This window comes from Anoplopoma fimbria, chromosome 13 (genome assembly GCF_027596085.1).
Source record: "Anoplopoma fimbria isolate UVic2021 breed Golden Eagle Sablefish chromosome 13, Afim_UVic_2022, whole genome shotgun sequence".
Taxonomy (NCBI): Eukaryota; Metazoa; Chordata; class Actinopteri; order Perciformes; family Anoplopomatidae; genus Anoplopoma; species Anoplopoma fimbria.
This window is the reverse complement of record NC_072461.1, coordinates 12,421,960-12,447,321: the sequence shown is the minus strand read 5'-3', so window position 1 is coordinate 12,447,321 and position 25,362 is coordinate 12,421,960. Positions and strand designations below refer to the sequence as shown.

General features: G+C 40.6%; 1 protein-coding gene across 1 annotated transcript in view; it reads right to left on the bottom strand.

The window, feature by feature from the left end:
- whrnb (whirlin b) overlaps positions 1 to 25,362 on the bottom strand; it is a 40,581-nt gene extending 15,219 nt beyond the window's left edge. Inside the window, exons 1-7 of the mRNA XM_054611841.1 lie at positions 25,354 to 25,362; positions 25,127 to 25,252; positions 12,898 to 13,150; positions 12,456 to 12,462; positions 8,235 to 8,247; positions 6,781 to 6,966; positions 3,888 to 4,079 (exon numbers count right to left, since the gene is read on the bottom strand). Of these exons, the coding sequence (XP_054467816.1) occupies positions 3,888 to 4,079; positions 6,781 to 6,966; positions 8,235 to 8,247; positions 12,456 to 12,462; positions 12,898 to 13,150; positions 25,127 to 25,252; positions 25,354 to 25,362 (786 nt within the window). The remainder of the gene's footprint in view (positions 1 to 3,887; positions 4,080 to 6,780; positions 6,967 to 8,234; positions 8,248 to 12,455; positions 12,463 to 12,897; positions 13,151 to 25,126; positions 25,253 to 25,353) is intronic.

Genomic DNA, 25,362 nt, shown 5'->3' with positions numbered 1-25,362 from the left:
GATGGTTTGTTTGAAGTAATGTGGAGTCCACAGCAGTACATTGCTGGTACTCCTGTCTTGTTTCTGCTGCCTGCAATCTAAGTTAATGTCGGTAATACAGTGACTGACTATGAATAAGGATATTTTCAAGGTTTCTTTTATTGTCAACACAGGGTTGCACAGCAAAACTATGTTTTTAGTCCCACTTTGCTACAGAAGATAAACTAAAAAAAAAATACACTTTGGCCTTCAGTAGGTTTGTTCCTTACATTAAATCAGCTGTTTCTCTGCCATGGAACCGGAAAATGGTATAATAAGAATATGTATTTGTGTATTTATTCTTAGTTAGGCTTTGTGTAGGCTTCCTATGTGTACGAGGACTGGTAACAAAATATGCTGTACAGCTTATAACCTACTGTATACAACGAAAAAAAAGAAAGCCATTACAAGTGTCAAGGGGTAATCCCAAGAGCTAAATGCAGCGTGTTTCTATATTTTTGAGAGTAATTAAAAGTTTAAGGTCTCCAAGCAATTTAACTTTTAACCGCGTGATTTGTCCCCAAGGTTTCTGCATAGATAATAATGTATATCAATGCACCGCATGTTGTTAACTGGGAATGTTTTTATGGATTGTACAATAACTAGGTCACTTGACTGCATTTGAAAAGTAAACGGTAAAAAAAGTGTAAAGAATGTTTATGTGAAAGTATTGAAGTGTGAGAATTAGGACAATACCGAAGAGTTTGAAGCTTCATTCATAACGTTGACATTCTAATAATTTTTTATTAATTACTTACAAAATATTTTGTGCAATACGCCACCTTGATTCTCTCTCTCTCTCACACACACACACACACACACACACACACACACACACACACACACACACACACACACACACACACACACACACACACACAAGCAACACAACTCTCTTATGTTTTGTCTAATTTATAATCTTCTTCAATCCATATTTGTTGGCATTTAGCCTTTCAAGAAATGAGGTGGTCTAGTCAAACAACAGCAACATAAATTGCAATTTGTTTAGGGAAATGAAATTGTAAAATATGACAACACTAATTCAAAACTTAATAAGGTGCAGTGAGTAGGCCTATTTCACTTACTGTATTGATGATTCATTTGAACAACCTGGTCTCTCTGATCACATGGAGACAATAAGATTAAAGAAGTGGATAAATCAGTCTCTTATCTTTCTGAAAATGTCTCCAATGTATCAGTAGACTCATTGAAGCTAATCAGGAGATAATGTTGTGATGTTTCATCATTAATTACCTATTAAATACAGGTGTGTTCACTTCTTCACTTTGACCTGAGGAAGACCACCTGTAGTTGAAACTTCATATCAGTTAAGTGCACGAGAAGTAAAAGAAATTTCATTTTTTTATGTGTATTATTCGGTCTCTACTTTTATGTGTCTCTTCATCAGGCTACATATGACTGGTTAAACTGACAACTTTTGAATGGTTACATTACGCCTGACAGCAGGGGGAGTAGCAGTTTTGAAGCATCATATATTGTCTGTATATAGTTTATTTAACTTATCAGCATTAATACAACAGAGACTAGCCATGCTGCTCTGAACAGTCATGTGTGGCTACATAAGCATTCCAGAGCACCGTCTGAACTGCTCACATGTGCTACCTGGTGGTTGTTGGTGCATACTGCAGCTGGGGCAGAACCCGTTGTTTGGATTGAATACATATGGAACACTGGTAAGCTACAGAATGATATTAAAAAACTAGCAAGTAGATCAGAAGCAGACTGTACTCTGACACAATGAGGTCTCTGTGGATTGATGTTGGCCACAGTGAAACATCAATACCACATAGTCGCTGACCTGCCACAAAGACAAGTCGCTCTGTGTCAAAGACTGATGCCAGCAGGCAGAGACTGGGGGATAGGGGAAGAGATGTTATGTGATGTGGCACACACACACACACACACACACACACACACACACACACACAAACACACACACACACACACACACACACACACACACACACACACACACACAAACACACATACACACTTGCAGTGATCTCTTGGACCCCCACCAGTCCGGGTTCAAGGTGGGTCACTCGTCAGAGACGGCCCTCCTTGCGGTGACAGAGTCGCTTCACGCTGCGAGAGCGAACTCTCTCTCCTCTGTCCTGATTCTCCTGGACCTGTCAGCGGCGTTTGACACGGTGAACCACCAGATCCTCCTCTCCACCCTCGAGGGGATGGGCGTCTCAGGCTCTGCACTCTCCCTGCTTGCATCCTACCTGACAGGCCGATCCTACCAGGTGACATGGAGGGGGCCGTGTCAGAACCACGCACGCTGTCTACGGGGGTTCCACAAGGCTCAGTTCTGGGCCCCCTTCTCTTCTCGCTCTACACAACATCTCTGGGTTCTGTTATTCGCTCGCATGACTTCTCTTACCATTGTTATGCCGATGACACCCAGCTGGTCTTGTCATTTCCTCCCGGTGACACCCAAGTGGAGGCACGCATTGCTGCGTGCTTGGCTGACATCTCGAAGTGGATGGCGACACACCACCTGAAGCTGAACCTGGACAAAACCGAGCTACTCTTCCTCCCGGGGAAGGGTTGCCCGCACCGAGACCTGTCCATCACCATTGATGATGCCGTGGTGACGCCAACTCGGACTGTGAGGAATCTGGGTGTGACCCTGGACGACCAACTGTCGTTCTCAGCAAACATTGCATCGGTCACACGCTCCTGCAGATTCCTCCTCTACAACATCAGGAGGATTCGCCCCTTCCTCACTGAGGAGACGGCGCAGGTGCTCATCCAGGCTCTGGTCATCTCCCGCCTGGACTACTGCAACTCACTACTTGCTGGAGCCCCGGCGTCGGCCATCAGACCCCTGGAGCTTGTCCAGAAAGCTGCAGCACGTCTGGTGTTCAATCGCCCCAAGTTCTCTCACACAACTTCCCTTCTCCGTTCTCTACACTGGCTCCCTGTAAGAGCTCGCATCCAGTTTAAGACTCTGGTGCTAGCCTACAGGGCAGTGAAAGGAACAGCTCCTTCCTATCTCCAGGCCTTGGTCAAGCCCTACACCCCTGCCCGACCACTTCGCTCTGCTGCCTCGGGGCGATTGGTTTCCCCGTCGCTCAGAGGTCCCTCCGGCCGATCCACCCGGTCACAGCTTTTTTCTGTCCTGGCCCCTCAGTGGTGGAATGAACTCCCCACCGACGTCAGGACAGCAGAGTCGCTGCCCATCTTTAGGCGCAGGCTGAAAACTCACCTCTTCAAGAAGTACTACCCTGAGCCTTCCTCGTAGCACTTATTGCACTCGTATTAGTTGTTGCACTTACTGTATTCGTATCAGTTCGCTGCACTTATTGAATTTGTATTTGTTTACTGCACTTATCCTATTCGTAGTAGTTTGTAGCACTTACTATATTCGGATTAGTCTGTTGCAATTATTGTTTTCGTAGTAACTTGCCTCTGCACTATACTTTTGCTCTGGCTTATGCTTTGAGATGCTTGTTTAAGAAAGGAGATGCACTTATGACTTCTGGTGACTAGTAGTTCTCTTGAATACCTATGTTGAATACACTTCCTGTAAGTCGCTTTGGATAAAAGCGTCTGCTAAATGACTGTAATGTAATGTAATGTAATGTAATGTAATGTAATCTATGTGGATCTTGTAAAAAGATATAGATAATGCAGAGCAAGACATGAGCAAAGCTGAAACATAATGAGAACAGAACATATACACTGTGCTCATGCCTACAAACGGCATTACCCCATTCCTCAGTTCCCCATCATGCCCCACACATGTATCATGTTTTGATCATCTAAACAGCTACTGCAAAGTATGCACACAATTTAACAATGGATGTCACAATTTTGTGGAGAGTAGATACGGGATCTACCGTAGCAGGGACGGTGTGGTCTGCATCATGGATCACAGAGGCAGGGTGGTTGCAGTGGCCCTGTGGATAAAGCACCCCCAGGCCTCCATGCCAGGCCTTGTGGGCCTCCCTCTCACGGTGCAACACCAGCCTGTCGTACAACTCCAGGTCGTGGAGAGCCACCAGACTCCTCACCTCAGACAACATGGACAACTGCAGGATTGGAGAAGAGAAAGCAAAGCTTAGATAAGAGCATAAATGGGGGAAAGAGCAGAGGGTTTCTTAGGTCAGGCTGTTTAGAAGTTACTATGTAGGTTAAATATGTGATAAAAGCATCTTTCAAATCCTACACATTGTGCCTCAGGTAATGAGCTCACACGATGTAATTTGTATATTTATATATATCCATCCATCCATCCATCTTCCGTAACCGCTTATCCAGTTAAGGGTCGCGGGGGTGCTGGAGCCGATCCCAGCTGTCAATGGGCGAAGGCAGGGTACACCCTGGACAGGTCGCCAGCCTATCACAGGGCTGACATATAGAGACAGACAACCATTCACGCTCACATTCATACCTACGGGCAATTTAGAGTCATCAATTAACCTAACCTGCATGTCTTTGGACTGTGGGAGGAAGCCGGAGAACCCGGAGAGAACCCACGCTGATATTTATATATATAAAAAAGTAATTGTATTATTATTATTTTTTTTATTGTTTTGTATGGATTCATCCTTTGTCAGGGCCATGCCCGCCCTGTCACCTGGCACCGAGAGGGTAAGAGGGTAACTGCAATGCCCCACCCCCCTATAAAAAGGGGATGGGGCAACCCAAATGAAAATGAACAAACAAATAGAATTTTATGTTATTAACAAAAAAAATGGTACAACCAGATGTGATGTGGCAGGACCTTTTTATTGTTGTGGATTATGTTTGTATTATTATTAATGTACATTATTATCATTGATATATTGCGTAATGTACACACACAAACAGACACACACAAATCACCTGAAAATGTATATGTTTAATTGTCTTTTGTCTTGCAATAAATAAATAAAAAACAAACATGTAGTGCTAAGCGCTACGAATGGTTGGATGACAACAAACAACAAGTCCATTTACCATTCATGATATTTGAAGGGCTAGCTAAGAAGGCAACACAAGTGTCATGCCAGAGGAGGGTATTCCACAACCTGGTGAACCAAAAGTTCTTCTTATTAATGCCATAAACATATTCATAACAGTGACTGGAAATATTTTAAGCAGAGAGGTAATTTCTTACATACAATTTGAAAATAATTTTGGTAAAACTTTAGAGATTTGGTCCACTTGAAAAAAAATATGGATGGCCCTTATGGTAGACATGAGCCCATATTGATGGTTGTTAGCCACGCTTCAAGGTGTTCGTGTGAGGATTTGTCAGCTCTGGTACCATTTTTTAAATATGGGGCGTTCAAGGTGATTTGTTTTGGACCGAGATTATTTCATTTAGAGGTGCTATAGACAATGTTGGGATAATTTCTACTGCCTCTCAACAGCTCAAAGGAACTGGCAGCTCACAGCTCACAGTGCTAACAGTGCAAACTACAGCAAAAGTGCACACACAGATAACAGGGTTCACCTGAGGGGGTACCCAAGGGTGAGTGCTCTGCGTCTGCTATCGGTCAGGGCGGTGTTATCAGCTTTAACCGCTTTATGAGAGCAGTGCAGAGCAGACACTGTGAGCCATCCAGTGGGACACGCTCACATGCACTAACAGCATCTTGGTCCCAGGTTCCTCCAGTCGGCATGTCAAAGTGTCCTTGGGCAAGACACTGAACCCCAAACTGCCTCCGAAGGCTGTGCCATCAGTGGGTTAATGGATATTGAGAAGGTGAATGTTGGCATGTAGTTTAAGGGGCTTTGAGTCGGCAGAAGATTACAAAGGCGCTATTCAAAAGTATCTAATTTTACCCAGTCTATTTGACTATGTCAGCAAATCAAAGAGAAGATGATCGTTATATTTACAAGACAATAGTTGTTTAAAGAGATATAACTGCTCAAACTCCTGTATATTGCACCTTTAACAACTGTTTATGAATATTATAAGCTCATCTATAATGTGATCAAATGTTCTATTTTCATACTTAATAAATGATGTATTGCCCAATTCTAAATTAAGTTTTATATCAATTACAAACCAATTAATCAGGAGTTGTAAATGGTCCTCACTTTAGATGAGGTCACACAGAATACTTTACCAACGTCTAGTAACTACCTAAATGAATCATGAATTGTAGTATTAATACACGTTTATAAAACGTCTTTTTACCTCCCCATAACCATTAGTGCACGTCTAAATCATTATATCTATAAATGAATGCATAAATGTATTTCTAAATAATATCTTAATTATTAACTTAGTGTTTATAAATGATCTTATGAACCATTAACAACTCCTGAAAAATTGGTTTGTAATTGATATAAAAATGTATTTAGAAATGGGGAATAGATCATTTATAAAGTATGAAAATAGAATAATCACATTATAAATGAGCTTATTTATCAAGACTAAAACAATAATAAATGTGTTTGTTAATTGCATACTAATGAGTATTAATGTAGGAACAATGCTTTATTAATAATGAATTAAGTGTTTATTAATACTTAACTAATGCTTCATAGCGTGCAGTTATTATAAAGTGTTACTTTAAAAAAGTGTGCCGGGCCGGCAGCAAGTGTAATATTATAACAATGAATGGCCTATAACTGATGTTTATAAACCATCATTAGAGCTATACATTACAGCTTACACACCATTACTAAAGGGGGCCTTATCAGAAAGTGGTACCAAAACTTTGTTCCAAAAAAACCTTGTTCAAGACATATGAGTTGGTCTTATTATCAGCAAGCTGTTGCTGCGATCCACTGTACCTTTGCATGTGTGTTAAAGAGCTCAAACAGAGCCATAGCCAGTGGCTCCACTTCTATGTGTCCCTCCTGGTACTCCTGCAGGTAGTAGGCCATGGTCTGCCTCTCTGGCTCCGTTAGCAGCATGTAGGCCTGCTGCTCCAGAGACACCTGAGCACCTGGTGGGCCCACACCTCTGTGAACTGCTGGCTGGAGGAACAGAAAGGTCAAAAGATGAAAAGACAAATGAAGAGAGAGAAAAACGAGGGTCCCAGGACAGGATAAGACGTTATCTCACTTTTCAGGCCCAGTAGCATGCAGATAGAAAGTATTCAGATGTGAGCAGACCTTCCATCACCCCTTCCTATCACCACCTGAAAGCTGCAGGGAAAGTCAGACTGCAGTTTGCCTCTAGGACTCCATCATTGTTATCTTTCTAAGCTGCTTGACTTGCACACAGCTCTTCTCACTGATAGTAAATGGAATAAGTGAAAACTGTTGTACAGTATGAAATAAATCGATAAATGCAAAGGGTGAAAGCTGCTGGAATTCTTTCCTCCCACACACTTTTTGCTGTGAATGGGGCAAAAACAAATAACAGCTCATTAGATGGTGGAAATGAAATGTTTAAAAGCCTTGTTGCGTTTCGATGTTGAGAACTAAACAACTTTGTGATGATAGAGCTCAAGTAAAACATGAAAAAATAAAGATGACTGGAAAAGGCCATCGATGAGAAAGCCTTTCTTTGTACTTAAGGTTCAAATATATGCATAAATGAAGGTTGGCATGCTTAGAGGCATACGGAGAGACACAACGGACAGAATCTGAAGAGGTGAAGGCAATTCAGGGATAAAGAGAGGCTTACTGTAGTTTGTTGGGTTGGAAAATCAATATTTTACAAAAGCCTGTAAATTGAATTTGACAGTCAACGTCTCTCTGTCAAGTTATAGGATTGACTTTATGTGTATTTATTTCATAAAAGGAATGGATCACTTTATAGCTCAGGGTTAGAGAGTAGTCTGGGTTGAAACATTAACCCAGACTACAGAAGGATAATCTGGGGGAATTTTACAATCTGTGGTCCAAATACTTCTAGCTTGTCTTCTTCTTGTTGGATGTAATGTCTCCTTATGACCTTTTGGAGCAATCTAATCAAGTGTTAGACTAACTGATATCGAATTCAAAGCCTCAATCAATAGCTACAGACAAAGCTTATTCTTGCTCATTGGTCAGGACGTCGTAGCTCTGAGACGTGATGTTTTTCACCAGTGCATGTATTGATTATGTTTTATTTCACAGGCTGAAAGTGTTCTTTGATTTATTATCATTGATTTTCTCTGCCCTTTTCAAAAATGTAATACATGATATACTTTTTGCCTTTACTTGAGCACAGTTTCATGCAGGTAATTGTACTTCTACTTCTGTAAAATATAATGCTCTTTCCCTGATGGACACAGATGAAAGTCAAAAGCAAGAACCTTCACACCCTTACTTTAGCTTCACCAATTTGCAGCCTTCACATTTTTTGTTTGTTTGCTCATTTCATTTCCTGTTTTGTCTTTTAACTTCTGTTTAATGTTAAATAAATAACACACAACCTGCTATAACCTCTTACCTACTATACATTTCTCTGGGAACCCATGTCCAAAGTTACGAGTTTATATTAGAATAAAACTAATCTTTGCTTTAAAATAAACAACAGTTTTTACTAACTTTTAACTAGCCTAACAAGTTAACAGAGTGTTGAACATCAGAGATTAGTGGGCTACATGGGGACCATTATGGTTCATAATCAACATCCCACTCTTCTGCAGCAGCTGTGTTGTGTGAAGACAGTGTTACATCACTTGTCCCTTTTTTTCTCATAACAGGGCTGACATGGTGTCAACTGTGGCTCAGCAGGTGCCTCCCTGCCTTATTAGGCATGGCTTTTAAGTTTTGGTAACTGGTGTCACAGGTGGGCATAGACTAAATTGAGATTCTATGAGCTGTCGCCATATCGTATATTGATGGGGATAAATCTTTGCTGAATTAGAAGTTGCATTGCACATTCTGAGGGGGAAGTTATCTGAGATTCAGAGTCAGGTGTTTCCTGCCATTGTTTTGGTCATCTAAACCCCATCTGGATGAGGTAAAATAAAAATATGTGAAGGACATCAAGTCCTCATAAATGCAGGAACAACTTAAATAAACATCCAAATGGTTTTACTGAAGAATCAACGATAACACAACCAGAGGGGAGGCAGAGGGATAATAAAATACTCTTTAGAGAAGCTGATTTGCATGAAAATCAGTGTATTTGTCTGATTATGAGGGGTTATTTTATTTTAAGGTCAGGGTTAAATTTATGAAACAGATCCTGACCAATGTGGATACAAACCAATTAGAAGTGGCAAAGGGGCCTTTTAAGACCGGTAACCATGGAACTATATTGTCTAACTTTTTCTATTACAAGAAAAGACAGCAGACCAAATAGGATTTTTTGTGTATATTTTGAGGTCTGTTTGTCTTTTGAGCTGCCCATCTGATATAATAGCTCATCAACTAGCCCTAGTGCCATTACATCAAAAGGCATCTAGAAACATATTTTGTGAGGACATGGGGATGAAGTTGTGGTGTGACCAGGGCTTAAGAATCATATGTCTATGTTGTTCTGCCTAGATGCAGTGAGTGGTGAGGAAGATGCAGGGGCAGATCTACTAAAAAAAGCCTCCCTAGATGTCTGCCAAGTGATGCGCTATCGAATTAAAAATATATATGAAAGGTTGTGGCTGGTTTGAAATTGACAAGAGAGAAACTGTCCGAGTGCAAGTGAAGGCAGCAAGAGATGACGCTCTCAGCCCCTAGTCAAGAGTAGATTTGTATTCATTTCCTGAGGGGTTGTGGCGACGGGAGGGAGATGTTGGATGGACACAAGGTCAAAGACAGATTTAATTCCCATGCAACAGTGTGGGGCCCGAAACCATGTGTGGACACAAGGTTTTTTAAGAGACCTATTTCCCTTAGCTATCGCTAGCTGTCGCTACAATTGGAAGCAGCTTTGTTTTATACCGGCCCGGCAGCATTCAGCATTAGTCCCTGTAGCACGTAACCACTGAGGATGGCTTTTTTTCCAGCTGATTGTGTGTGCAGGTTTGCCAGCCACTAGTTGAAATGCAAAGCTGACTCAAATGGATAGCGGTAGGTTGTTTTGTTTAGTAACAGTAATTTATGTTTAATTGGTTGAGCGACAGATTAAACCTGACTCAACCCAAATATTCACCGGTGCCTACGTGTTTCTCGTGATTGTATGCAGCAACCATCTATTAGCTATCTCTGAAACTGTTTATACTAGAGCCGTTGTCTGGTTTTTCCGTTCTGGGCTACTGTAGAAACATGGCGGTGTAACATGGTGGACTCCGTGAAGAGGGCCTGCTCCTTATGTTAATATGAAGGGCTCATTCTAAGGTGTAATGGTAATTAACACAACTAATCCTAGTTTCACATGATTACACATCAAAGTTAGGAATATTATATTACGTGTTTGATGATAGATCCCCCAAAATCATAAATACTGGACCTTTAAATAGTCTCAGACGTCCTCAAATGATGGCGTGTAAGCAGTCATGTTCTTAACAGGGCCCTGACTGATGAAGTCCACACTGTTATCTTTAAAAGGCTAGATTTTGATAACTATCCCCATTTGAGTCACTTTGATAGAGGCACTGAATACTAAGTCCTGTCCTTAGAACCCATTCAGTTTTCAGAGCAACATTAATGGCTACCCAGTGGTTGCTGAAATGCTTGTTAGATATGCATTAAATCAACATGGCCACTCATCTGATCTTAAAATACAAAGCTCATTATAGCTCGACTGCCTTGGGCGCAGAAATTTGACCTATTTTCTTTATATATTTCAGTGTGAAGCACTACAAATGATGAACGGAAATTACTATACAAATAAAGAGTGACATTTACTATATGTATGACTGACTAATATACATTTCATACACACAAACAGGCTCCTGTCTATCTGTATGACCACATGTAATACAGCAAGATAGTGCTTAATGGAAGAGAATGTTCTTATATATTAAACAGCTGCTGTTTGCACTTGTAAACACCATGTCAGGATCATAGTAGTTGAAATGGATGTAGCCTACAATCAATGTTAAAACATCAACTTTAAACTAAGCAATGCGGTTAGCAGTAGCTGAAACTTATGAGAACAAAAGGAACAGTTACATTTGTACTGTTGTTGTTGTTCAGAGTCCTGCAGTGGTTTTAGATTATTTCAGCTGTGTGTCACAGGGGCCAAAAGGACCCGATTTTCAGACCATGAGTGTTAATAAACAAGACTATATATGCAATACACTGAGATTAATATATCTATAGCAACAATACACCTGGGGTTAGCAGTCTGTTTTAGTATTGAGTTTGGATTTACAATCAGCTATGCAGCAGGTTCTCAACTGTAATCCCAAGGTTCATGGCTTTGAAGCAGACAAAATCTATTATGGAACGCAGCACTGATGAGCTATAGATGATAATCAGTTTCTGAGTTGAGGCTAGCAAGTCAAAGCAGCTGTATAGCAATTTAGCAGTTAATTAAGCATTTATGGTACTGGTATCGCATAGACCCCAGTCACATCACTCACTAATTTGAATTTATGCTACAACATGTTGCTTAATGCATTATAACGTTTTTTTTAAATGGTGAAGATATCAAGTCATCCCAAGTTAAAAGGGTTAAGTACAAGTCACAAGGTATTAATGGTAAAGTCAAACTAAAGTCGCAGGTCTATTTTGATTTTGTCTAGCCCAAAGGCGTTACAGCAATGACTTGAATCAATAAAGTCCCAACTCTGTTCAGGGGTCAGATAAAGAAAAAAAATAAATGTTATGATGTGTACAGTGTGTTGGAGTGTAGAATCAGTACCATACATACAGTTTGAAGAGAGGTAATATGTATGTACAGGGCAGTAATGCATGGCTTCCATTCTTACCTTTCCTAAAACAGGTGTAACTTTGGCTGAGGATGGCCTGCAAAAAAGAAGAAAGCAATGCTTAGCATGTTTGAGAATTTTTCTTTACTCTTCCTACAAACAAGTTGAATTAAGAGAAACACATAAAAGTAAAAGCATGAACATAAATACCTGTAAGCCTTTTAACCTCTATGCATTTACAATGTTAAAGACATCAACATCACGCCGTAGCCCAACCCAGGACTGAAGCAATGTGAGCTTAATGAAGTGTGGAGCAGAGAGTCATCTTGTATGACTTCCATGGCAGCAGCAGAAGGCAGAAAAATGTACCTCCCTAAATTCTCAAGCAGGGCAGCTCCATTAGGGCTGGGAGACAGATGGGTGAGGAGGAGAGGGGACTCTCCACACATGGTTTTGCTGTCACACACAATGGAGCTGTCAAACACAATCCTCCACTGCAGGGAAAGGTTTTCACATCCTGGACCCCCCAGTGATGGACCATTTAATGAGGTTTTGTTATGACCATATGTTGATTCTGTAGTTAATGATTAAGTTTTAAATGAACAGAATTAATTAAATGATCCCCTGTTAATTTGTTTCCCTTCTCCACAGATTCCAAATTGATTCATTCAATTCATTCATTCGAGAACCAGAATAACAATACATACCCCTAAATGTTTCAATGGACCTTTAGGCTGGTCTGATTCAAATAAAATAAAAAACTAGTAAGCATACCAACACACTTTAGACCAGAGATTATACATCTGAGTCATAGTAATCGACTGTGTGGTTTGTTCTTTTTATTAAAACTAAGCAATCAGATCACTGTTCATAACACTGTGACAAACGGCATTGCTTCAGTTCAGTTCCTGCTGGTTCGAGTTGTTTAGTTTTGTTCCAGACAAAACTAGTTGGCCTACTAGTAACCAGTGAGGGATGCTCTTATGCAAAAAGCTACTGATTTGTTTAGTAACTGTGATAATTCATTACACTCGAGGATTTAAAGTTTAGTTTGTTCGTAAACTGAACCCACAACCAACCCTACTTAATACAATTTCTAAATATATTTTCCCAGTTTTATAAACCACAAGAGGAAACAAAAAAACACAGATCAGTTATTAATTGGCAAATAGTCATTCTAAATTAGTATAATGCACTCACCTTGAACTGCAGGTACTGGCACTACCTTGGGTGCCAGCGTTGACAGTGGGGTTGGTGACAGAACTTGGATTAGCTGTAGCATTGGTTTCAGCTATGGCCTGACCGCAGATCCATTTGGTTTCATCCACCACTGTGCGTGCATGAGGCAGACGACCAACATCCCTCACCTTCATCAGCAGGTGGCGTCCTGTTTTGAGGATTTGTACTGCCTCATCATGGGAGATGGTGAGAAAGCTCTGACTGTTGACTTCCAGGATCTGGTCACCCACCTGCAACAGACCACTGTAATTAAAGAGAAGCACTACATGCTCATCTTCCCTCTCAGGGCTCCAGGCTTTGACCAAAATGGTTGCATACGTAATATTTTTTGGTGAGTGTGCGAGCTAAATTTTCTTGTGATTGCATTCATGGAAGTGAATGATGATAATGATCAGTGGTGCCCCTGCCAAAAGCGGAGACATGAACCACTGTCTATTCTACCCCCACCTACAAAGTCAACTTGACGAATGAGTGCAGAGCAGTTGCAAATGCGTAGCTCACCAGTGCTACCAGTGGAAAAGTTAGTCTGGAGTCCTGCCTATCTTGCCCAACTGTAGACAGACAGATAGATCAGGGTAGGGCATGAAAGATTTGCCTGTAACTTCATGTCTGAATGGATGACAACCATAAGTAGTGCTTTTTTGTATCTTCTTTTCTATATCCAATTAGGACTGTGGCAACCCTAGGGGTTGTACTTTGTTTGGTGTGTGTGTGCCTGTTTACTTATTCAGGTTATGTTCCAGAGAGCCTGTAGGCAGAAGGAAGGCCAGGGTCATCAGAGAGTCACCTGTACCGCCTGGCCATCTGCATTAAAAGACTGCTGCAGACTTTTTCTTTTTAATTTTAGTAGATACAGCAGCTGCCCTTACAAAGTACGTACTGTTGCAGGCAGTATGCATTCAACTTAAACAAACTACTTTCATAACATGGCACCTGAGTCTGATTAGTACACCTTCACCCATAAGATTCATTCAGTGGGAAGGATTGGTTGAGGGTGCTGTAGTGAACGTCGACGGAAAGATAAAAAAACTGAAATGTGGTAAGTACATCAATCCATCCATTATCTTTAGGTGCGTATCCTGTTCAGGCTTGGGCAAGTTTGAAGTTTAACAAATCTCAAAAAGTGAAAACATCTAAGTTCATATAAATTAAATATAGTTACGTCTTTGATAACAAACTCTGTTTTCAAGAATTTTAGTTTCCAGCCATATATACTGAATGTTCCCTCTCAAGCAAAGCACCGACCACCAGTGATTTATATTAAACTGTCTGGTTCCGTTCGGTCGCTTGGATAGCCAAGATTTCAAATATGGAAGAATTAAATAGACTATGTAAGTAACTAGTATTAATTCTGTGAAATAAGTTAAAATGAAACAATTAAGATAGTTGTTAGGATGGGACTGGTTTGCTGTTCCACATACTGCACCCCCTTCTCAAGAAGATAAAGCAAGAAGATGTCAGAAGACAGGTCTCTTCTACACTTCTACTCTGGGCCTCGTGAAGGGTGATCTCCACACACATAGCAGGAGGTTTTTCCGTCTACAAGCTTGTAGGCCCACTGTGAGCCAAGACATCTCCACAGGTTGATAGGACATCAAGCCAACATGATAATCAAGAACCTGAAGAAGTGCCTCCCTTTCTAATACATGATTGTGAAATACATGAATATATGATTGATAACTCGCACCAGATCTCTCACCATTGGCTCTGCCGGTTCTGCTTCTTGTTCTGGCCTTGTGTTCCGGCCATCCTGTGCCACCTAATGTGCCCTGCAGTCAAACCTGCGATGCACCAACATGCTGAAGATTTATTCCAGCAACTACTGAGAGAAAGAGTCTTTAAAAGAAAAGACTCTAAAATGAAAGACATTTTGAAACTAGCAAACATACATAATGACCCCTGCAGCTACAAAGGGTGGTGATAAGAAGATCAGCATCCCGCTGAGTGAAGGATGGAGACGAGGAATAACGGTTCAAGCCGAACCTCAAGAAAGGAGACGACCAGGTCTGAAGAAACCAGACGAAGCTGAACCAACTGTAATTGAGTGAGAAACGGAAAAAAGCGTTTCCCTTTCAACGGGGTTGATGTTTCTATGCCAAATACATTTAGGTCAGATAATAAAATATTCTTCGATAGAAAAATAAATAAAACAGATCTATAAGCTTTAGACCTAAAGTTACAAAATTACAACTAGTACAAAATTGCTTCACAATCTTCCTGGTGCTTCTCAAACCCTCAACTGCTGATTGGTGCATACATTTTTTTTCAACTCTATTGAATGTATAAACTTCAATCGATAAATTTAATTGACAGACATTAATTAATGATATGCTGCACGTTGGTGTGGTGGCTAGCACTGTCGCTTCACAGCGAGAGGGGCCCAGGTTCCCGGGCTAGTCGTCCATGCCATGGCTCAGGACTTCTTTACCTCACTGGGCTAAATCATTTTTAACGCTCCTGTTACCCAACATGCATCTCAGCCACCTAGCCATCAGCCACCTAGCCATCAGCCTGCTCCTAAGCCTGCTCCTAAGCCTGCTCCTCAGCCCGCACCACAGCCCACCTCTCAGCCTGCCCAGGGCCCTAACGCGTTCCTTGGAACCCGCCTGGACTTTTGAGGGCCTCAGGGTATCCAGTAAGCCAAACCAGGAAGGAGGCAGGGCAGAAAGAGAGGTCGGTTCCCCAAACTGCACAGCTACCCAGACGTGGACGTCTCTCCAGTTCCCGAGTCGGTGGTCCGAGCCGACGTCTCGCCAGTTCCCAAGCCGGTGGTCCGAGCAGACTTCCACCAGTTCCAGAGTCGGTGGTCCGAGCGGACGTTCTGCCAGTTCCCGAGTCTGTGGACCGAGCGGATGTCTCTCCAGTTCCCGAGCCGGTGGTCCGAGCGGACATCTCTCCAGTTCCCGAGCCAGTGGTCCTAGTAGACGTCCCGCCAGTTCCCGAGTCGGTGGTCCCTGATCAGGTCAACCCCCCCTTTTCTCTGATGTTCCCTCACAGATGAATCTGGTGCAACATGCCTTTGATGTGGGAGATGCTGCACCTATAAAACTGAAATTCTACAGAAACTCCCTGAAAAACGTGAGCAGTTCAATCAGTAGAGACTTCAATAGAGTGAAACAATAATTTATTGCACATGCATAAAAAAATGTAATAGTGAAGAGTCTTTAGTGATTGGAGCACTTTGAAACTTTACAGCAACTATGTGATTGGCTTAGGAGACCATGGGAGAACATGGTTGGTTAACTTTAGAGTGAATGCCCACAATCAGCTGATCAAAGAAAGAGAGAAGGCATTTGTGAATGAATGAGAGTATAGAGACAGTCGTACTGACTGAACTTCTGCTAAGTTTCATTTAGAGTCAGAAATTAAATTCATGGTAGAAAAGGAAATTACAGAACCCTCACAATTTAGCTGGGCCTCACCATGTTCTTCATTTGTAAAGGCTTTGTGCTGACTTTTACAAAGTGAATGCAATAAACAACCCAGACAGATATTCCCTTCCTAGGATGGAGTATTGCTAGATGAAGTGGGTTAAGTAAAATGTGTTAGTAAATTTGATCTCCGTAAAGGTTACTGGCTACTACCAATGATGTCACAGGCTAGAGAATTAGCATCCTTTGTCATGCCACTTGGTTTGAGGCCAGGGAGAAGACTTAGCAAAACACAGTGTAGACAATGCACTAATCACAATAGAATATAGTGATGTTGCACATCAAATTAAACAGCAGAACCTGGGCTACAAGAATATATAAGCCTTTTCACATGCAAACACAACTCAAACACCAACTAAATGAATTACCAAATATCAAAATCCATAAAGCGCCACTTAGTCAACCCACTCGCCACATTTCTGCCTCTACCGCTATGGCACTTTATGCAGTACACACAAACAATATATCAAAAGAAAGCAGACAGTCCACAGATTCCGGACATATACATCAAATCCCCTCTACAACATGTGAACCAAAAACAGAAATTGCTTCATCAAACGATAGTTGTAAATTCTCTCTTATCTTAGCTGTTTTGTCGTGAAAGGTTTATTTTTCCGGTAAATATGCAATTTTCGAGCAGAGGCATAAAAAATATGTGTGTTTTTAAAAGGTTAAAGAAGCGGATGGTTTCTATGTTGCAAGGGTGTGCCATGTATTTAGATGACGTAGTTGTGTAAAGTGACACGTGGCAAGAAAAATTTGCAGCACATCCAGGCCCTGTTTGAATCTTTACCAAAAACTTGGCAAAGTGTGAGTTCCATAAAAGTGGAGGCTGTGGAAAAGTTTCTGACTCCTGTCAAAAAGAGGGAGCTTACTTGTTTTTTTGGAATGGTGGGTTATTACCAAGGGTTTTGGGGAAATTTCTCAGTAGTAGTTCCTCCTTTGTCTGAACTGGTTTCAGTGGTCAGTTCGTCATCAGAAAGACAGCAATTTCTACTAAAAGTGGACGTCTGCAATACTTGTGCCGATGCTGTGTCGTTACAACAGGATGCGTCTGCTATTGAGAGGCAAGTCAGTTACTTCTAGCTTAAGAGAGAAAGAGAGAGGCATTTGCACTGATTCGGGCTTTGCAGCATTTTTAGTTTATAGGTAGTGGTTGTATATGAAGTGCTGTACGGGCCAAAATTCTAAATGACCTCACAAAGACAAATAAAAATACCAACAATAATGTTATATACTGTGTATATGCTCACACATGTTCAACAAATTCACTTCCACACACAAACAAATCCTCTCACATTCACTACTGAACCTTTTACAGAAAAATAAAAAGCAGCAACAAATCACAAAGCAGGATTCACTTTGAAACTGAAGTTCAGGGACGGATCGCTACCGGCTGTCATGGACAGCATGGAAACAATTTGGAAGCTGAAGTCTTGCCATGTTTATTGTTTTGCAGGTTAGTCTGTTGAAGTGAATGTAATACTGTTACAAACGGTCAAGCTGTAAGGAATTTCAGTAACAGCGAAGCCTTTTTTCTTGGCAATATTGTGTAACTTTGATTAGCACCCAGGCCCTAACTCCTCAAAGCCCAAAGCTGTAGTGGCCTGCTGGCTAGTGTGTGTAAAGTTACACCAAGGCCAATATTACCATGATGATTCACATACAATTAACTAACTAGCATTCCTGTAATGTTCTAGTGGTGACACTAATGCAGTTCCAGTGTTACATTTAAGTTAAGTGTCTCACTCTCCGCTGTTGTAGTCATTCGGTCTCGTGTTGCATTACAAACAACACTGAGTCTCATTAAGTCGCTTTCACCAGGAACTTGTACTGACTTTACAAGCTTTTAGTATGTTACAACACAAGTTACATTCATCTATAGTATTTGCATCTTGCTTGGAGAGATGAAACTTTACATTAAGTGCAATTTTGCTGATTGTGGTGGTCAAATTTAAATTCAGCAACTAATAAATAGTATGAAAAGCAATATCAGCCAGACCCTCTGTCAGTGATTTCAACACTTTGGTCTGGGGCTATCAACTACTGTCTATATTTACACAAAAAAGTATGGATATTCATGGTCCCCAGGGGGAGATTGAATCTACAGCCACTGCTCTGTTTACCATGTTCCCTCTCTTAATTCAGAATGTGTGAATGCTAACTTTCACTAATTAGCCCAAATACAAAGTACAGCTAAGGCTGATGGGAATGGTATTAATTTAGCAGGTATTCTGTCATAAACCCTAGTGTTTGACACATGATGATAGTGTTGAGTCAAGACATCACCAAAGTTATTACAATGAATTCTGTTTGGAAACCAACATTGTTTTTTAAATTTTCTTCAACTGACAACCCAGCAACCGCCACGCATTGATTGGTAGTCTGATGTCTGGAGGTGAAAACGCAGGCAAGTTTAAATTTGATCTCTCTTTTCTCATTCTACACAGTATTACTTGTGTCAATTTCAATTGGTCTGTGATGACTTCAACTCCATTACTTAGCCCTCTAAGGATAATAGGAACCTTTAGCTTTACATGTTGTGTACATGATTATTCACAAACGGGGACATGCAAGTAAAATAATGTCTATAGGGACGCAAGCCATTGTCTATTTTTTATCTTTGGCTTAAATTAGCTTCGATACAAACAATGGACAAACACGTAGAAGTAAGTACAAGTAAATTATAACAGACACATGCTAAGAAATAGCAAGTGTCCTTCCTTTGCTCTCAATAGACATCTTAGATCAGGGCTATATATTATTCTCTGCAACTGAAAGTCTTCTACTTTGACCTTTCCCTGCTGTAAATATTTTTTGATAGAAATAAAGTGTGTGTGTTCAGTGTATTTATACTGTTGTAGTTAAAGACGCAGATATCACTGTCGATATCGACAAATACAACCATAGTATTTTTGACAATATGAAAAGGCATCATGGGACAACTGTTAGCTCAATCTCATCTCATCAAAGTTTCATGTAATCGGTCGAATCTCACACCTGCAATTTGGATTGCCCCGCTCAATTTGCTTTTTTATGGACAAAGAAGCCTTCTCTGCTCAGTTGCCTGCCAATAAAAAATTCCAGTGCATGGGACATTAGGGCCAAATTTATGCTTACTTAGTGGACCAACACTTATTAAGATCAAGTCGTAGCATCAGATACTGGGATGGGGTACACGCAAACGCACATATAGACATACAAAAAAGTTAGGTAATCACTAAAGGATAGGCAGAATTTAAGCAATATTGAAGTATAATATTCATTCGGTTTGAAAGCCTCTAATTGAATGGATTTAGAGCAGATTTATGTCACTTTTTAATGGATATGGAGTGTTTCACTTTCTTTCAGTAATGAATGGGCAACACCAAGTGGCACTGTGTTGCACAGACATAAATAAGAAATATGACTTTGAGCTGTGCCGAATTATATACGGCTGAAATGATGGATGCTAGTCTCCCAGCAATGCTGAGTTCAGGAATATTAAACGTCACCATTTCAAACTGTGTACACTTCTGCTTTGATAACAGCAAAACTATGAATTTTAACAAATAATTTTTTTAACAAGTCATTTTATCTTCTTCAATACAGCATGATGTTCATTTAGTAAATTATGGTCCCTTTAGAGTCAATTAGACCATAAAGCAGGGTATGCTTTAGGGCGGGGCTACCTTGATTGACAGGTCGCCACCAAGGCGTTGCCCGGTCTGGAAGTTGTCCGTGTTTTCATCTTACTACTTTAACCGTTTCACAGTGCGTTTTCAGTACATCAGAGGTTAATTGATAACTGTTTGGTCGCCTAAAAACTTTGTATTCAGCGTTTTGTTGAGCTCCACCCTCTCGTGTCACGTCTGGTTGCAATAAACAAGATGGCGCCTGTCAGATGACAAACTCAAAGTCTCAATGACTTTGTCCACTGGACTTATATACAGACTACCGTATTTTCCGCACTATAAGGCGCACTTAAAAGCCTTTAATTTTCTGGAAAAAACGACAGTGCGCCTTATAATCCGGAGTGCCTTATATATGGATTAATTCTGGTTGTGCTTACTGACCTAAAGCGGTTTTGATATAAAACACAACCCGCTTTTTTCTGTCAACATGTTTTAGTAGACTTAGTAATCTGCAACCACAACCACGCACCGGAGCAGCAGCATCTGGACGAGCCACCGTAGTCAGGCTGCTGTCAGCGGAGTAATACATACTGTGCTTCACCATAATATTACAGTGTGTGTGTATAAGGACCTACATTCTCGCTTAAAAAAATGTTAAAACTACATGGCTCCTGTCAAGAGACACGCTAACGACAGCGGACTTCAAACTCAAGGCTATCAGTCACGCAGTAGAACATGGGAATAGAGCTGCGAGAGAATTTAACGTTAATGAATCAATGGTACGGAAGTGGAGGAAGTTTGACTGACTGACTGTTTTGTTTGGATTAATGCGCCTTATAGTCCGGTGCGCCTTATATATGAAAAAAGATCGAAAATAGACCATTCATTGACAGTGCGCCTTATAATCCAGTGCGCCCTATAGTGCGGAAAATACGGTATACTAGTAGTTTTGGCCTTTTGGCCTATAGGTGGTGCTAGATGACAAGTAGTGTCCAGATATAAAAGGGGTCAACCTCTGGGAAACATCATCGTGCTCAGTAAATTCCTGAGGCAATCTGGCCATTAAATTTATCAGCATTTCTTTTGAACAAGCAGGAGTTCCGCCCAACAGTAGCATTATAAGGACAGGAGGACAGGGGGGGTCACAAAAACATTCAGAATAATCTTTTTGGGACCATGAATTTCCACAACATTTCAATGGCATCTGGCTGGAGCAGCATTGACTAATTGATTTATTGTCCAACCAATATCACCATCCTAAAGATCTTGCTACATTTCAATCAAAGGTCTTCATACGTGTTCAAACTGGCGATGCTCAAAGTTGGGTCAAAACGCATGCCTTCATAATTCAAATTCATAGTTTTGCATTCACTTGTACACGCTATAAGTGACTGAACTTATCCTTTAAAAAAGAAAAGAAAAGAAACTTGTCAGAGAAGTTTAAAACCAACCTTCTTTCACACCTCCACTAAACTGGAAAAGAAGTGCATAGAGTGGGAAGGATTATCTTTGTCTGTTTAAGAAAGTTACACATTCTGATTTCAGACACGGTTGGTATTATAGTTAATAGTAAACGAACAGAAAAGAGCAGTATCAGAATGTTAGTTCAAAATAAATATGGAATCTTTGAAAATGTTCATTGAATCAAAGTTGGTCTTACTCCCTTCACTTCCATTATAGAAAATCCTTAAGACATGACTTGATATTACAACTAATAAGCTAAGTGGTCTCCAACTGTAATGTATTTATATGAAAAATACATTACTTTTACCTTGTTGTGATCAGCTGCTGCAGCGTCTAGCCAACCCTCCATCATACTGCCACCACACACACATGGTCGAAGTTTGCCTTCGGGACTTTCTGCCAGAAAGGATTTATTTTATCACAAACCGTGATATTTTGCCAAACCTAACCTAAGCAGGTGTGTTGCCTAAAGATATTTTTGGCAGAAAGCCCTGGAGGCAATCTTTCCCCATGTGCACAGGAAGGGGCATGTGAATGAAAGCTTTCTGTGCGGTGCCCTGAATTATTGCCTCTAGCTACAATAACAACGAGTTTGAGCTACCCAAGCAAACGGGGAGAAGTTTGTAAGCCAGCTTGTTAACTTTAAATCTTAATATCAGATTTTGGATTCTCTCAAGCATCAACAGATATAGTAGCTTAGCTACACAGTGAGCAATAAGTATTTTTTAGATGACTGATAAATATACCGTCAATTATTTAAATACTTATGAATGAAGCAAGCTCTGGATTGTTGGTCAGATACAGGTTGGAGCCAAGATCTCCAGAGCATAGCGAAACTTCAAAACTGCACGTCATTGACTGAAGCCTTTTTGATTCTATTGGCTACTGAATGAAAGGGGTGGGCTTTCTGCCAGAAAGCCCTGAGGGCAAACTTCTCCTGTGTGCTCCACTGGCAGATACCTCCAGCTAACACACACACAAAGTACACATGGACAGCAGCTTTCTTCCACAAACAATGAATGGCTGCACACAACCAGTGAATGAAAGCATATCTATGACACTTGGAGATCCGGTATGTTTATTTTTATATGCACCTTTCACCATCTCTGCTTTCTCCATTGTTCCTGCTTTCCGAATTTATTCCATAGCAGATCAAAAGCTCCAGCTCTGCAGCATGACCAGCCAATCCTCCAGGTTAAAAAAAGTACTTATTCATCTCTCTCAGGTAAAAAGGTACCTGTCAAGGGACAACATTTGAATTTGTAGAATGCCTTTTAAGTTTTGCCTTTTTTGATCTTTTTTCTCTCTATGTAAGGCTATTTTTTTTCCAGGTGTCCCAATGGGTTTGGTAAGAAATCAAACCATAAATTGGATGTTTTATTTTCATCTCCAAGTAGGACACATTGTGATATTATCATGAAAGCCATATTGAAGTTTCAGTCATATTGTTAACAGATAGGAAACACAGGCTTCTGTTCTTCTTCCCTCAGGCAGTTTGAAGAAAATAGCACAGAGTGAGAGTGGCCTGCTTGTTGAGGCAGAAAGCTGACCTGAAAGCACGCAGCAGAGATTTAGCATGGCTAATAAAGCATTTCTGTAGACCTGCCATGCCAGTGAATTCAGCTGCCTGAATTAAGCTGTTAGGCAGGTAGCAGATGTTAGCAGTGATAACAGCTTTAGAATGTTACCAGGTTCATCAGAATCAGATGTTAGCATATAGCCAGAAATCTTCCCTTCAACAACTCATGAAATCTAGGACTAAGATTTAAAGGGCCATCAACGAGTTTGTTAAGGTTTCAGGTTGTTTTATTACCTTACATTGCTTCTTATATTTTAGATAGTGTTTTTTAGACATTTCAAAATCAGTCTGCACTTACAAATTGCATTACCATTCAGCAGTAATGCAGCTTTGAAGACAAAGATAGCAGGCGTAATATTCATTGGGATGTTTCCCAGTTCATCCAAAAACAAATGGTTGATTAAAAGAAGGCAAACCATATCACAGTGTAAAACACTTTGTTTGAAGAGTAGATGATGGTTTGTAGCATTCAAAAATAAAATTAGTAAGAAGAGTGTGGTGGATATTTTTCCTCGAAGCCTATTAAGAGTATAAAACTTGGTTTCACAGAGAGCATCTGTCTTTCAGAGCTTTTACAGATCTGACACCTAACCGGCTGGGAAGAGCATGAGATATTGAATGAGGTTCAGGTAAAGATACATTAAATACAATTTCATGCTTGGCAGGTGTCCTCAAACACACTATGTTTGTTCTGTCGATTCATCACTTCATGTATAGAGTTTTTCTTTCTGCCTCTGTCTGTTGGGAACTAACAGTTGAAAGCTTAACTTCATGTATTTTCTTCTGACAACACTGGCTGTGAATCCGAAGGCTAGACTGACTTCACTTCTGACGGCATTTAGAAGTTGAAGGCTGGATTCCATTCTAGGCAGAAAGAGACGAGCTCTTGGGCAGATATCACTGATATAAAAAAATGATGACAAAATCATAAATGAATTAGGTGTAACCAGCCAATCCACTGATAAGATTATTACAATATTTTTGTTAAAACTAAATTGCAATGCATAGGTGGATTGGCCTGTCACCCTGAAGCTTTAGATTTTAGCCCCACAAGGCTATAGCATATGAGGCAGTCTGTAAATCAGACTGGAATCACCCAAAAACAGTTGGTTGGATTACTATAAATGTACATATTATTGGTCCCCAGAGGATAAATTGGATAAATTAGTAATTCTTGGATTTTTTATCAAGCACCATCATCAATTCAAAATTTCAAGTTGTCCATCATTGGGATTATCTCTAAATACCAGTGTGATATTCCCAATCAGCTGCACTCCACTGTACTTTGTGTTTAGTTTAAATTTTCCTAACATTTTTGCATGCTAACACATTAATATCCCAAAGGTTGGATACATTACTGTAAATGCTACACAACAACAGAAACTGCTTTTTCACACAGACCGAGTACTGAAGCTTGGGCCCACTTGCTAACATGCTGCTAATGTTAATGCCTCTTGCGTGGACATGGTGGTAGTGTTGTTAAAATCTGAAGGCTTAGTAGTATCTTTTGTAACTAAGATGGCGCAGCAGATGGCAGCTTCTGTTGTACTCAGTATTTAGCTATCCCTCTCTGATTGCATTTGCTTTGTTGTCCTTGTTTGCAGCAGTATGTTTATTTATATATTCTTGTAAATTGTTCTTGGAACAGGGCAAAAGAGAAAGTAAAAAACGAGTCTTATTCCTTGTATGTTTACACACACTTGGCCAATGATTCTGATCATACCTATGATTTGGGTCCAAGTCAGCATTAGTCACTAATATGTTTTATCGTGAGTCCATAACTTTAGAATGAATGCCACTTCCCAAGGAATCAAAACACGGCACTTTGACTAAATGTAGTTTAATGAAATACAAGGGAGCATTCTACAGTGATGCAACACCCCAGGAAGCACTGATCAGTTAAGCTATTTGAAAATTTTAGATGATGTAGGAATGTTCTGACCAAACATGCTGGTGGAGACAGTAATGACTTGAGTGAAACCTAGAAACACTTATTCTTATAGATATCTTATAACCTTAGGTAATGATGTTTTGCCACCATCTCAAAGATGAAGCATTCTCATACATTGGACATGGGGAAAGGTTTTGTGGTGTAATGTAGCAATGCGATTAACCTACCTTTAGTGCACCAGCATCTGCAGCAGATCCAGGGTCCACTCCAGTGATGTAGATACCCAGTCCATACTCCGCACCACCTCTGATCATTAGGCCCAGAGAGCGACCACCGTCCATATTTAGGTTTGCCTACAGGGAAGATATGACATTCAGATCCCTCAGTGTTTCTGTAAACCCAGCTATTGAGTGGGATGGGTGCCACACCATGGAACATGCTGTTAGGCACCCACAGGGGTCAT